Here is a 14,833-nt window from a genome sequence, read left to right on the forward strand (position 1 = left end):
AGGTACATCATCCAGCACTTATGGCTGCACTGCCCAGAGCTGTTCAATAACCATCTACAGTCAGTGACACCGACAAAACAGCTTAGCACCGTCACTAACAGAATGCTCCCTAAAATTGCAAATTGACTTCAGAGGCCATATGTTCGTTATCGAATAAATTTGTTTTTATTTTCTCTGTTTCCTGTGTTAATCTGATCGAATAGTTTTGGGAACACCCTGTGAATGCACCCTGTATAATGCTGTATTTACGACGTAGTGTTATATGTACCCCAGTGATCAGCGGCGTAGCTTCCTTTCGGTTCATCCCAGTTGTATTCCTTCGATCCAAAAGCGTATCAGTATACTGTGAATTGCTCTACACTACCTCAGTTTTCCTCATCGCTATCTATTTCCGTTGTACCTTCCAACACTTCGGCAAAATATCCCCTGTTATGTCTCGTTCGTTCCCTGACCAGTCACTTTCCTCTCCAGATTTGATACCTCCTGTTACTTGCGTTTCTGATGCCTTATAATTGTTCCCATTCGACAGAAACATTGTGTTCTGAAACGAGGTAAGAAATATGGTAACACTGTTGCGTCAAATGTGCCAGTCGCCATGACGTGCACAAATAAAAAAAGACTGGTAATAACGTCAGTGCATTGTTGTCCTCAGTGAAAGTAAGGAAGAATAATAGAAAATGGTTATTGGTATGAGCAACCGAATGCGTGCAGAATATGGACAGACAGTGAAGCACAAAAAGACAAAAGCGATAAGGAGTTGCAGAAATGAGATTTGTGATATACTTAACATCAAAATTGGGGGGGGGGGGGGAGGGGGCACATAGTAGACGAAGGAAGTAAATTAGTGCTACTTATATGCTCCTTGTATCGTCCGCCAAGTACTACTTTACATGACGGTCGATGCACGGAGGATATAATAAGCAGACCGGTGCAAGAGAAAGAGGGCATTCCTCACTAAAAGAAGACTACTAGTGCCAAACAAAGGAATTTATACGAGGGAGAAAGTACTGTGAATGTCAGTCTAGAACACAGCATTTTTGAAAGTTAATAATGGACTGCGCAAAATTCAAAAAAGAGGAACGCAACGCGTATGAGATTTGCTGTTTCAGAAGAATGTGGATCGGTAATAAATGAGATTCTCCGCAGAAAAGGGGCCAAACGACAGGACGAGTGTTAAGACACAAATGAGAAGAGAGCGTATGTACACTGGCGTGGCTTGAAACGAGCACATTCACTATTAGAGGTCCCTGTGTTAACCGTGGTTTAGAACTGAAGACATGACAGAACAGCAGAGATCTATTTAAATGCTCAAATTGTTCTACAGAAACCCACAAATACTTACGGGAAAGTTGTTAATAAATTAGAAAGAATTCAAATAAGCGGAAAAAGTAGTGTTGCTACAAAAAATTATTAGTTAAGTATGCAGCAGACATCGTTCGGTCACTACGTAGTAGCTAGGGAGCAATAAGATTGTAAATCGTTTTGTTCAATGTATCCGGCAGCCTTCCTCGAACTCAGGCAATCAGGCAAACTACTACCAAGTGGTGTCTAAACTGCACGTTCACATGTCCCGGAGGCTGACTGTACTAACAGCGGGAACGCGTATTGCCAGTAGAGGACCAACCAGCAAAATGAGAGCGACCGCTAGTGTTGATTGCTGTGCAAAACTTCGACACTCAAAGAAAACTATAGACAGCCTGGAGAGGTGCTGCTTCTTACAGCCAACCAAACCGAATTCTGTCGTTTTTACATTACTGCTTTCACAGCCAACAAATATTAACACATTGGTTAAATGAAGGCATTTCCGCTGACGCTGTGTTTTTTTTTTTTTGTATTTTTATTTACTACTGGCCAATTTCAATCTCACACTTATTAGTAACCGTTTACATGTTAAGCGTCATGTATGAACAGTATGCTTATGATGATTGACCGTGAGGTTGAAACTTGCTAATAGCAAATAAAAACACTCCGTCCAGTCACATTAAGGAGAACATCTGTCAGAAGCCTGAATAGCCACCGCCTGCAGCGAGGGCCGTTGTGACACGTGAAGGAAGAGCTTCAGTGAGGTTTTGGAAGGTACCGGCAGAGATATGAAGCCCCCCCCCCCGGCCACACACACATGCCCTGCCTAACCTCCACTGCTGCCTGTGAGTGGTAATTGCTCGTTGACGTCGCAAATAGGCGGTGGTCACATTGTCACATTAATGTAGCTAAAACGTGGACTAACCGCCGGGAAACCGCGCGCGCTAGCACGCCGCTTCCTGGATTCAGGGAGACGCGCCTGCCTCGGATCGAGTCAGCCCGGCGGATTAACGCCAAGGGTCGGTTTGCCAGCCAACTTGGGAGTGGTTTCTTGGCAGTATCACAAATCCGAGTACATGATTAGGGGGGTAGTTACCCACGATTCGCAAACATACCGAAGAAGTTCTCCCAATTTCACATGGGACAACACTCGACGAAGACAGATTCACAAATTCCATCCCGGCGCACAAGGAGTGCCAAAAGAGAAGGCAACTGGCCACACTCTACCACTAAGACTGTGAAATCCAGAAAAAGATGCCGACCTCGTGACGAAACAGGATAAGGCCAGGTAAAAGAAGGCAAGGAGCAATCAAAAATATTACATGAATTTACAGCTACAGAAGAAACATGTCTTCATCTTAATTTTGGGGAGGTTACTCTGATGCGTTGGGTCTAACGGTTCAAACCGTCTCGCTAGTGTATCCATGAGTGGCTCGCCTTTCAAGTGTCCACAAGGGCTTATTTTTAACCGAGAACCCCCACGTTCGTGAGAATTACTAACTTCTTAATGAAGTGATACAACGATGCGCAAAAATTGTGGAGGAATACCGTAGCTACACCCACGTATCATTACTAGTTATTTCATATCTGTCGATGGTTCTTCCATCAAATATGAAATAAATACATTACTGGCCATTAAAATTGCTACACCAAGAAGAAATGCAGATGATAAACGCATATCCATTGGACAAATATATTATAAATGATTACTAACTTAAACCGACAGGTATTGTTGATATACCTCGATGTAGACAGCTGAAAATGTGTGCCTCGATCGGGACTCGAACCCGGGATCTCCTGCTTACATGGCAGACGCTCTACCCATCTGAGCACCGAGGACACAGATGAATAGTGCTACTGCAGGGACTTATCCCTTGCACGCTTCCCGTGAGACTCACACTCCCAACTGTCCACAATTCTACATACGTAATGCACCTTATAGACATTTGCCCATCCGCTCATTACTCGAGCACGTTTTGGCGACTCCCGTAAGAGTTTGGGCAACCTGTGCGCATTTGCACAGACGAAGGTCAATGGCTGGGTAGCCTTTAACTATATATATGAAGACAGTAACTTGTTCTCGAAAGAACAGATACTGTTGATGACCGTGCAGCTGCATGGTCATCAACAGTATCTGTTCTTCCGAGAACAGTTACTGTCTTCATAAATATATTATACTACAATTGACATGTGATTACATTTTCACGCAATTTGGGTGCATAGATCCTGAGAAATCAGTACCCAGAACAACCTCCTCTGGCCGTAATAACGGCCTTGATACGCCTGGGCATTGAGCCAAACAGAGCCTGGATGGCGTGTACAGGTACAGCTGCCCATGCAGCTTCAACACGATACCACAGTTCATCAAGAGAAGTGACTGGCGTACTGTGACGAGCCAGTTGCTCGGCCACAATTAACCAGATGTTTTCAATTGGTGAGAGATCTGGAGAATGTGCTGGTCAGGGCAGCAGTCGAACATTTTCTGTATCCATAAAGTCCCGTACAGGACCTGCAACATGCGGTCGTGCATTATCCTGCTGAAATGTAGGGTTTCGTACGGATCGAATGAAGGGTAGAGCCACAGGTCGTAACACATCTGAAATGTAACGTCCACTGATCAAAGTGCCGTCAGTGCGAACAAGAGGAGAGTGAGACGTGTAACCAATGGCACCCCGTACCATCACGCCGGGTGATACGCCAGTATGGCGATGACGAATACACGCTTCCAATGTGCGTTCACCGCGATGTCGCCAAACACGGATGCGACCATCATGATGCTCTAAACAGAACCTGGATTCATCCGAAAAAATGACGTTTTCCCATTCGTGCACTCAAGTTCGTCGTTGAGTACACCATAGCAAGCGCTCCTGTCTCTGATGCAGCTTCAAGGGTAACCGCAGCCATGGTCTCCGAGCTGATAGTCCATGCTGGTGCAGACGTCGTCGAACTGTTCGTGCAGATGGTTGTTGTCTTGCAAAGGTCCCCATCTGTTGACACAGGGATCGAGAAGTGGCTGCACGATCCGTTACAGCCATGCCGATAAGATGCCCGTTATCTCGATTACTAGTGATACGATCCAGCACGGCATTCCGTATTACCCTTCTGAACCCACCGATTCCATATTCTGCTAACAGTCATTGGATCTCGACCAACGCGATGCAGCAATGTCGCGATACGATAAACCGCAATCGCGATAGGTTACAATCCGACCTTTATCAAAGTCGGAAACGTGATGGTATGCATTTCTCCTCCTTACACGAGGCATCACAACAACGTTTCACCAGGCAACGCCGGTCTACTGATGTTTGTGTATGAGAAATCGGTTGGAATCTTTCCTCATGTCAGCACGTTGTAGGTGTCGCCACCGGCGCCAACCTTGTGTGAATGCTCTGAAAAGCTAATAATTTGCATATCACAGCATCTTCTTCCTGTCGGTTAAATTTTGCGTCTGTAGCAAAGTCATCTTCGTGGTGTAGCAATTTTAATGGCCAGTAGTGTAATAACGTTCGACATTTATTTATAAATTCAAATATGTGGCATCAGAAGATTTTTACACTTTAATTACTATAATTATTGATTAAAATCCGCCACCTTTAGAGGGTGTGGCGATATAATCAAGCAAGGGTTTCCGTGAAGCTATAGTCAGTCGTAGACGCCAAAAAACTGGGAGACTGTCAGTCAGTGGAATATATGCAACAAGTAATTATAGTCATTAAGTATAAATCGAGAGCTGCATCAAACCAGTCTCAGGACTGAAGACAACAACAACAACAACAACAACAACAACAAGTATAAATCCTACTAGTAGAGGAAAAGGCCAGTGCAGAAGATGTGGCGGGCAATATCAAACTAGTGAGTAGACCGATAAATAATAAAGCAGAAGTGCGGACGGAATTTACCTGAAAGGTCGTATTTTGAAATGTGTCTCTTTGAATACGATGCGACACTGAGGAGCGACGGAATGCTGCCGCTGGCGATATGAGGTTCAGAACGCGACGGTCGGCGGCCGAGCCGGCAGTGCCAGGTGGGCGGCGGGTCGACCACGTGCCGGAAATCCCTCCCTCGCAATTACGGCATCTGAGCGATGCCGCGCTGCCACTAATTAAGATTACCGCCACTGGCAGGGCAGCGCACGGCCCAGCTGCCGGAGCCGCTGGGGTGGCAGCGGGGGCGGCGGCGGGCTGCGGGGGCGGCCGGCGAGAGCTGCAGCACTCGCCACACTGATATCGCCGCGCTGCTGCCACAGCCAACAGCACAAGATCAGACATTCTCCGGCGACACACTATCTTGTATGAGGGACAACCGCAGCCAGAAGCAGACATCTGGAATGCTAACCGGCTGACTGCTCTTGTAGCTGGCTGCTGTGGCCGAGCGGTTCTAGTCGCTTCAGTCCGGAACCGCGCTGCTGCTGCTGTGGTCTCAGGTTCGAATCCTGCCTCGGGCATGGATGTGTGTGATGTCCTTAGGTTAGTTAGTTTAATTAGTTCTAAGTCTAGGGGATTGATGACCTCAGATGTTAAGTCCCATAGTGCTTAGAGCCATTTGAACAATTTTTCTGTTCTTGTAAATAGTCTATTTTACGAACTATTTCGTAGCTTAGAAGCCAAATCATTAGTTTAGATTCCTTAAATTAGAAAGCAGCGTTCGCTACAAATAGATGCAATCAATAGTGAAAAATATCCTGATGTTCAAAAGTCATGGGATACCTCCATGTGTCGTGTCTGTCCTCCTTTCACCAGGTGTAGTGCAGCAACTGGACGTGGCATGGACTCGACAAGTCGTTCGAAGTCCTCTGCAGAAATATTGAGTCATGCTGCCTCTATACCTGTCCATAATTGCGAAACTGTTTCAGGATTTTGTGCAGAAACTGACCTGTCGATTATGTCCCATAAATGTTCCGATGGTGTTCAAGTCGGGGGATCTGGATGGCCAAATGATTCGCTCCAATTGCCCAGAATGTTCTTCAAACCAGTCGCAAACATCTGTGGCAGGTTGACATGGCACATTGACAACCAAAAATAGTCCATCGTTGTTTGGGATCATGAAGTCCATGAATTGCTGCAAATAGTCTCCAAGTAGCCGAATACAACCAGGCGACACAGTCCATTGCATGTAAATATAGCCCAAACGCTTACGGAGCCACCACCAGCTTCCAAAGTGCCATGTTGAAAAGTTAGCTCCATGGCTTCGTCTGGGCCATGCCACACTCAGACCCTACCATCGTCTCTTACCAACTGAAATCAGGAATTTTCTGACCAGTTGAGAGGTAATGCCTGAAATGTAGTATTCTCGGCACACTCTTGACAGTGTTGATGTAGGAACACTGAACCCCCTAACGCTTTCTGAGATGGAATATCCGGGGCACCTAGCTCCACCTACAATTCCGCGTTCAAAGTCTTTTAATTTCCGTCGTGCGGCCATAATCAAGTCGGAACTTTTTCACAAGAATCACCTGAGCACATGGAAGCTCCGCTAATGCGCTGTCCCTTTATACCTTGTGTACACGATTCTACCGCCATTTGTAAGTATGCGTACCGCTATCCTATGGCTTTTTCCATCTCACTGTAGAGCAAATTAGTTACTTGTTAAATCATGATATTAAACTTGCGACATGAAGAGGGTCCTATATTCCTTGTCTACGAAGAAATGAGTAGTTAGCGATTCGGCAGGTAAGCAGAAAGGATGGCTTCACGATTCGTCAAACGTGTCTAAGAATTTTTTCAGACACTATGTGAACCGTCAAGAAATATCCGCCCAAACTAATTGGCTGGAACATCCAGTCAAAAATTATTCGAAAAAGACGACTGTAGGCCGAACATAGCTGGTTAACCATTACATGGAAGGTCACAATCTAGCCAGCCCATTATAGGTTTTATGTCCTATTTATTCGTAGCCGAACAATGTTAGGTCCTGTCTACGTTGCAAATTTAACATCATGATTTAAGCTATGAAGCCGGTTGTTAAATTATTTACAAGGCACGTCAAGTGGTTTTCATTAAAGATTTTACAGTGAATCTCTGGCAGCCAGCCAGGTGCTGTCGTTGGTTATTGGGAGTATTTCGACAGCGGTTCTCGCTGCTGTTATCGTGTGACTCACGGCGACAGGAGGACTCGCTCGCACCGTACAGTTAAGGGGCTTGTACACAGGAGAAAAATCTAGCTAAGTCTGAAAAAAGAAAAAAATCTCTGATTCGAATCTGGCTAGTGGTACCTGCTTTTTTACTTTTATTTTAATTCCATATCTATAAAAAAACGGAAACGTTAATTTAGAAGTATTGACATATAACTTTTTAATAAAAATAATACCTTTATTTTTTACTACCGGTCGTATGAAAGGAAATTAAAATTTGATATATACTAGCGAAAAGCTGTGTTTTTAAATGAAACAATTACACGAATGATGCTATTCAATCGGTAGAAATAAAAGAAAGCTATTTTTTAGTCGATATTCCGCGTTTGTGTTCCAATTTTTAATTTATTCGGCATACTTCCTTTTTTATACTATCTGTTATTACAACTAGATGAATGTCATTTTTATTAAACATTATGCACCAATATTTGTTAATTAACATTCAAGTAAAAAATCGATGGTACCAGCGACATTCGAATCCGGGACTTTACGATTACTGGGCTATTTCGCCACACACTCACCTATCGGAGAAGATTTTAAAAAGCTACAGGGAGCTCCGCAAACAACTGCAGGTTATTAAACTTGCAGTCGCAGGACATCCACCAAGCGACACTGTGATATGAAGCATCATATTAGGCAGTGTTCTCTGGAGTGTGGCTCTGAGATGGAACGCAGGTCTATGGAACACCGCGGAGAAAGAGTGGTTTATGAAGACAAGAGTCCGTCACAGCAGCACGACGCAATTTTCGACGCAGATTTGGTCGACTTGATACTCCTAGTCGCAGCACTCTGTTGCTATGTGTGTCGAGATGGAACATGCTGGCTGTCCTCGTTCAGTACCATACACCGTGATACATCCTGCGTAGACTTCAACGGTGCGCTTCGTGGCAATCTGTCGAACTTGCGTTGGCTAATAGCAGATGATGATGATGATGATGATGATGATGTTGGTTTATGGGGGGCGCTCAACATCATGGCCATCAGCATCCGCCATCAACTGTATCCTGCACGACGATCTTCACTACCATGCGTACAAAGCGTTCATAAGCTCAATGAAAAGACCAAGACGATGAGACCCCAATTTTGTACTGAGTTCTTGGAGCTTCTAAAAGTTGAAGAGGACATTTGGAACAGGTTACTGATGTTAGTTGAGGTGCATTTCCACTTCTCTGGTTATGTAAACGAACAGAACTGTCGCTTCTGGGCTGCACACCCTCCGTGTGAAATGCTAGAATGTCCTTCGTGATGACTGGGTGTTGTGTGCTGTCCTTAGGTTAGTTAGGTTTAAGTAGTTCTAAGTTCTAGGGGACTGATGACCTCAGATGTTAAGTCCCATAGTGCTCAGAGCCATTTGAACCATTTTTGATAGAATGTCCAGTGAATAGCGCAAAAGCGACAAGATGGTGTGCCGTTTCCTCCGTGTGCATTATACGTTCGTGTTTCATTTTAAAATAAGGACCATACTGTAACAGTAAATTCTGAGCGCTACATAGCCATGTTTCAAACATTTGTGCGTCATCAAGTCAGCATGATGGAGCAACAACCGATAACGTACGTCCTTCTGTGGGAGTCCTGGATGAAACATTGCCAGGCAGAGTCATCTTTCGCTTTGGAGACATCCAACTGGCCTGCTCGTTCGGCCGACCTGAGTATCTTTCGTGAGCGTATCTTGAACAGAAAGTTTATGAGAAATGCCCAGCGCCGACGAGCTAAAAGATCGAATTAATAAGTGCATACGGGGGAGATTTCAAACGGTATACTACGGTGAGTTGTGTCAACTCTTCCAGACAGACTACATGAAAATGTTTCTCACAGAGCTGCGTGGAGTTGAGTACACAGTAAATGGTAGGATTTGCTGTAGTACTGGTAGCTTTGATCGCGAAAGAAAAATGAATGTTTAAGAGAGAAATTGGGAGCCGACGGCTTCTCTCTTCCTCCCCCCCCCCCTCCTCTCACTCTCTTTTTCACATAATTAGAACCGTACATCATTCAGTGTAGTATATTGCATGTTTTACATCCTTAAAGAATATAAATTGCATTTTATACGTAACAAAAATTAGTTGATCGCATAACTTCTTCGCTTTTATACAAGTAAAGTAATTACATTTGATGCAAGTACAGTTTATATAAAATCATTGATGTTATTTTATACTCAATAAAATGTTCATCATGATCAAAGGCAAGAGTTTCCGTTGTTATTGACGAATGCAAAAGTCGTTTATCAATAAAAGCAACATGTTTTTTATACGTTCAACGAAGTTTTCAAGGGATGTTTGATGTATTATTGTTTTGTGGTTTGTTTAGTTTTAGATTTTTCAAAGTAACTTACGTTTTTTAGCGCTATATGATACATCTGTATTGTTTTCTTTATTTTTACTACATCAACGTTACAAATCAACGATTTTTGAATAAAATGTAAGTTAAACATTGACAATTTACACCTTTCTAGAAATACTGTTTATTTTAAGTTACAGGCAGGAGGATAACTATGTAGAACTAAAATGTGTAGTAGATTTCCTGACCCTTTATATATCCTCACTCACTTTCCGGACTGTTCATAGCTTCCGGTTTTTAGGGGAATCTAGTAAGACACTGATCGCATATGTAAAGAAAGCTATCGTTATGAGATAACGCCTGATACGTATGCAACACACCTTACAGTAACGCAGGTACCATAGCCACTAGGAAGCCTACCGTAGTCTACGGTTACTTGTGATAGTGTACAGTTGCCTACAGTAGATTTACAACTCTAGCTTTTTAGAAAGGTAGACACTTACCAAATGTTATTTTCAAGAAACAGCGATACCCAATAATTCTCCACAAGAATATTTGTATATAAGAAAACAGTAAACGTGTTCGAAGGATACGTCTTCTCAGGGTTCCCAGCAAACTAAATGATTTATATAGGAAGCTCATCTATAGATTTAGATTAGCGAGTATCAAAATATTTGCCATAAATGACTGTATCTTTTGACTGCATTGGCTTAAAAGCTTTAATTTTTTACATCACCAGGGGTCTGTAGACTTTGGAATTTGACATGAACTTCAACTTCATACCGCTACCCATTTCTGCGAAAAAGGGATCTTAGGATACGAACAGAGAGATAAGTAGATAACAAATGGAAAAAAATGTAATAAAACTAAAGACTAAAGATTCTTTGATTTTTTTGCTTTACGTGTACTGTGAAATATTACTTTTTGCCAAATTTAAATTCCATGACTCTAAGTCAACGGGAAGTAACCTGTATGGTTCAGAAGAGTGCGTTTGCGGATATCAAAATATGTGACATAAAGGGCCGTGTCTTTTAATTGCATTGACTTACAAACTTATATTTTTTACACCGCCAGGATATTGTAGACATTAGTATTTGACATAGGTTTCACTGCATAATTCTACCTGTTCCTAAGTAGAAAAAGGAGTAACAAACGAACAACAAAGTGATGCTTTTAGGGTACCGTTTTTACCGACTGAGATATGGAACCCGAAAAAAAAAGAAACACATTTCACCCTGAATTGTTGATTATTTCCAAAGATGTCAGATGCTTCTGACGCACCCTTTATGATAGTTTAGTACTTAACAGCGCTCGGAAACGTTCAAATCTTCAAAGACGATTTTTTTAAATTACGTTCACTATTTTGGGAAAATGATCTCCAGGCACTGACCTGCAGATCCTATACCTAGGAAGAGAATCGAAGACGGTCCATAAGGTGTCATAGCTAGATAAACATCAAACTGTTCTACGACCGATGTACATCTGAGAAGTCAGCTGCATCTGCGTAGACCGAGGCACAACTGGACACTGTTTACAGTCTGCATGTCACACCAGTTAAAACATGTCGCTACTGCTGCTGTTGCGATACAAAAAGGTAAAGTTGTCATCAACCCGAAGGTTGCTTAGAACACCGTGATGGCAGCTTATCTCGATCGTTTTTAGGATCCGGCGGATATCAGTGTTGAAAGTACGTGTTGTCTTTCTCTGCATACTGTTCTCATACCTTCGTCTCGAGTACGACGGAACGCCGTAATTTTGTCATCTTAAGGAACGCAGGTCGCATTTTGCAGTATTAGGCGCATTAATCGAAATTTTATAGTTTTTCCTCTCTTTTCGTTTCCCCATAACTCTTACCCAACATTTAACGACAGGAGAATTGTATCCCTCAGACAGCGTTCGATCCTGGACGCGCATGTAGGCTACTTAGCAGTTTTGATGCGTAATATCTGACACGCACTGCACAGTTCCGTCCCTCCCTGCACCGTTCAAAGGGCGCTAACGTTCGTCGTGCCGAGTGGCCCATTCCATTTCTTCGCGTTCACTCGCGGCATTTCGGCAACTGGTTTACGCCCGTTCCTCTTACGAGCACCCAACTCATTCCCATTTCTGACGATAGATGGCGGCAACAGCAGCTCGAGAGGCGGCGAGGAGAAAAGTTAGTTCATCTTTCTTTTCAAGAGTGGGAACTAGTGCCGTTCCTCGCGATGAATTACAGCGTCAGCTTGTCCTGGAAGTTTTTACGCTTTATCGCCAGAAACGCTTTATGAAGAGAAGTGCGTTACAACGGATGTGTCTCTCCTTTTAAGAAAGAAATACGTCATCTTCTTCCTAATGTTCCTCGGAATTATAAACCGGGTTGTATCTGCGGAAAAAGATGCGCTCGTGCGCAGCTGTAGAGGTGTGTAGCATGAGGCTCATTGTCACGTTTGCCAACTGCAGTACATAATAATTGTGGCCAGAGTCTTTGTGTAAACTGTTAAATTTAAGGTTTATCGTAGCTATCTTCAGGGATTCATAAGAGTGCTGTGTAGAAAATACAGGACAGAGGGAAAAATGACACATATCAGTGGATACAGCATCTCTCCAAGTTTCGATTCGCAGTACGCACCGAGACGTAGTTGCTTAGCGCACCACGAGGGTGCAGGTGTGTCGGAATATATAGACACGTATCCACTCCATACTGTCGTGTCGAATAAGCTCACGCCTGCATATAGGGAAACCAATGGACCAACCTGCGAAGCGGGCTGCAGTCTTTGCAATTTGCCGGGCAACAGCACCAACTGCTGCTGACTGTAGACACGCATTGACGTTCGACGCGACACAGATTGTGGCCATTAAATCTTGGAGATATGCCCTATCCGCTGAAATGCTCCTATTCGCAGTATGTCTTATAATTTTGTACAGTCGTCTTGTGGACATCCAGAAGTACTTCTGAACAACATTTTACACTGTCCAGCCACATTAATGCGTCCACCTATCAAAAGCCGGAATTTGTAGGAAGAGACTGAATAATGTTCTGGAAAGTACCGACAGGGATGTGGATGTATGACGAAAGTAGTGCCGGGGCTGGCTGCACTGGGTTTCTTGGTTGAGAACCCATGGCGCGAATAACCCAATCGAGGTGGTCCTTAGCGCGGGGCAGCCGCGCGGTCTGTGGCCCCCGTCGGAGGTTCGAGTCCTCCCTCGGACATGGGTGTGTGTGTGTTGTCGTTAGTTTAAGTTATATTAAGTAGTGTGTAATCGTAGGGACCGATGACCTCAGCAGTTTGGTCCCAAAGGTCTTACCACCAATTTCCAGATGATCCCTAAGATTCTCGACTGGATTTGAATCAGGGGAGATTGGCGACTAAGGGAGTACGGAAATCTCATGCTGATGCTCTTCGAACCACGCACGTACACTGCGAACTGTGTGACACATTGCATTGTCCTGCTGGTAGATGCCATTGTGCCAAAGGAAAAACAAGCTGCACAGTCCACAAGGGCAGGTGCATACTTGTGCTGATCCTTTGTGCTTTCCGAAATAAAGTCACACAAGGAATGCCACGAAAATATTCCCCAGGCCACAACACTCCTTCCTCCTACCTGGACACTTCCGATGGTTACTGTATGGTGTTACTTTCATTGCGATGGAGTATAAAACGTGATTCATCTGAAAAGGCCACCTGTCGCCACTCAATGGACGTCCAGTTGCTGTGCTGACGTGCAAATTACAGCATTCGTCGCCGACGAACAGCTGTCGTCATGGGTGCAAGCTCCACTCACGAAGGCCCGTACGTAGCAAAGTTCACTGAAAAGGGAAGCCCCTTGGGTCTTGTGGAGAGTCAGCTTCTCAACAGTTGCACGTCCATTCGCCCCTACACATCTCTGCAGCAGTCGTTCAACCTTGACATCTATGGCCCCTGGTGCAACCCAGGAGACTCGGTGCCGGTTTTGGATAGCACCATTTTGCCACGCATGGTATACTTTAACCATGGTGGCACGCCAACAGTTTGAAACCTTCCCGTCTCCTCTATATCTCTTTTGTCACGCAACCTTCCCTTTTACAATAACCTATGAAACCTTCCCTTAGGATTTCTACCTCTTGCTTAATAATAACAAATGAAATCTTCCCTTCTTTGTCAGTCTTAGCATACGAATTTAAATGCTGCTTATTAAAAGTTATTTTCTGATTATTTCGACGACACATAGAATGTGTCGTCGTCGTGGCCTTCAGTCATTACCTGCAGTAACCCAAAACTGTTCCTTACATTTTTTACTGTTACTGGATCGCCATCTGACTGCTACATCGAACTGCGACATGAATATACTTACTCTGTTTTACTCTATTAGCTGCTGGTGGGCTGCCATAATAAGTGGCTGTATTTATTACCAAAGCTGGCGTTATTCTTTAATAGCAAAGCTGACGTTATTCTTTAATTAATTTGACTGAAGTTACGTAATTCATAGTTAAACTTTCTCTGTACACCAATAAAAGTTTGTGAAATTTTACGTTGATGGTTTTTGAGATGGATTATAATCAGTAATGCAATATTGCTGGCAAAAATTAATTATATTCTGAATGAAATTATTTTACAAACGTTCAAATGGGTCTTACTTCTTACAATAATCTTACAACTAGCAATGCGCAAACATACCTTCAGTAGTCTTGAGTTTCTCAAAAAATTAATTCAATAATATTAGTTCCTCTTATGATAATAGTTAGCTGATGTCTCCGTACATCCGTTTATAATCTATTGTAAATCATAGCTTGTGGCTAGCAGGCACACCGCTCCTCTCAACCTCTCGCTTCAGACCTGCTACCGACTCGCTTCACATCTCGCTTACTACTGACTTCCTACGAACGCTAAAGTGCTGTCTCTCCTGACAACAATGCTTTCTGGTGCAGACAATCCCTGCTAACGCTACAAAACGTATCAATGCGCGGTCTTTCCCGCTCTTTTTAAAATGTATCCATACGCTGTCTCTTCCGCCCTTTTTAAAATTGTATCAATGTGCGGGCTCTCTTGCCAACAATACTTCGGTGCAGACATTCCCTGGTACCACAATTATTTCCAACATGACAAATATTAATTATTCCTACTTAATCCTATTAATAAAATATAAACGTCATTCATAAATTGTGGTTTG

General features: G+C 43.5%; 1 protein-coding gene across 1 annotated transcript in view; it reads right to left on the reverse strand.

The window, feature by feature from the left end:
* The window catches only part of LOC126199528 (loricrin-like), a 157,222-nt gene that overhangs the window by 120,956 nt on the left and 21,433 nt on the right, over nt 1–14,833 (reverse strand). Inside the window, exon 3 of the mRNA XM_049936449.1 lies at nt 5,415–5,539. Within this exon, the coding sequence (XP_049792406.1) occupies nt 5,415–5,539 (125 nt within the window). The remainder of the gene's footprint in view (nt 1–5,414; nt 5,540–14,833) is intronic.

The sequence above is a fragment of the Schistocerca nitens genome, chromosome 8 (genome assembly GCF_023898315.1).
Source record: "Schistocerca nitens isolate TAMUIC-IGC-003100 chromosome 8, iqSchNite1.1, whole genome shotgun sequence".
In the NCBI taxonomy this organism is placed as follows: Eukaryota; Metazoa; Arthropoda; class Insecta; order Orthoptera; family Acrididae; genus Schistocerca; species Schistocerca nitens.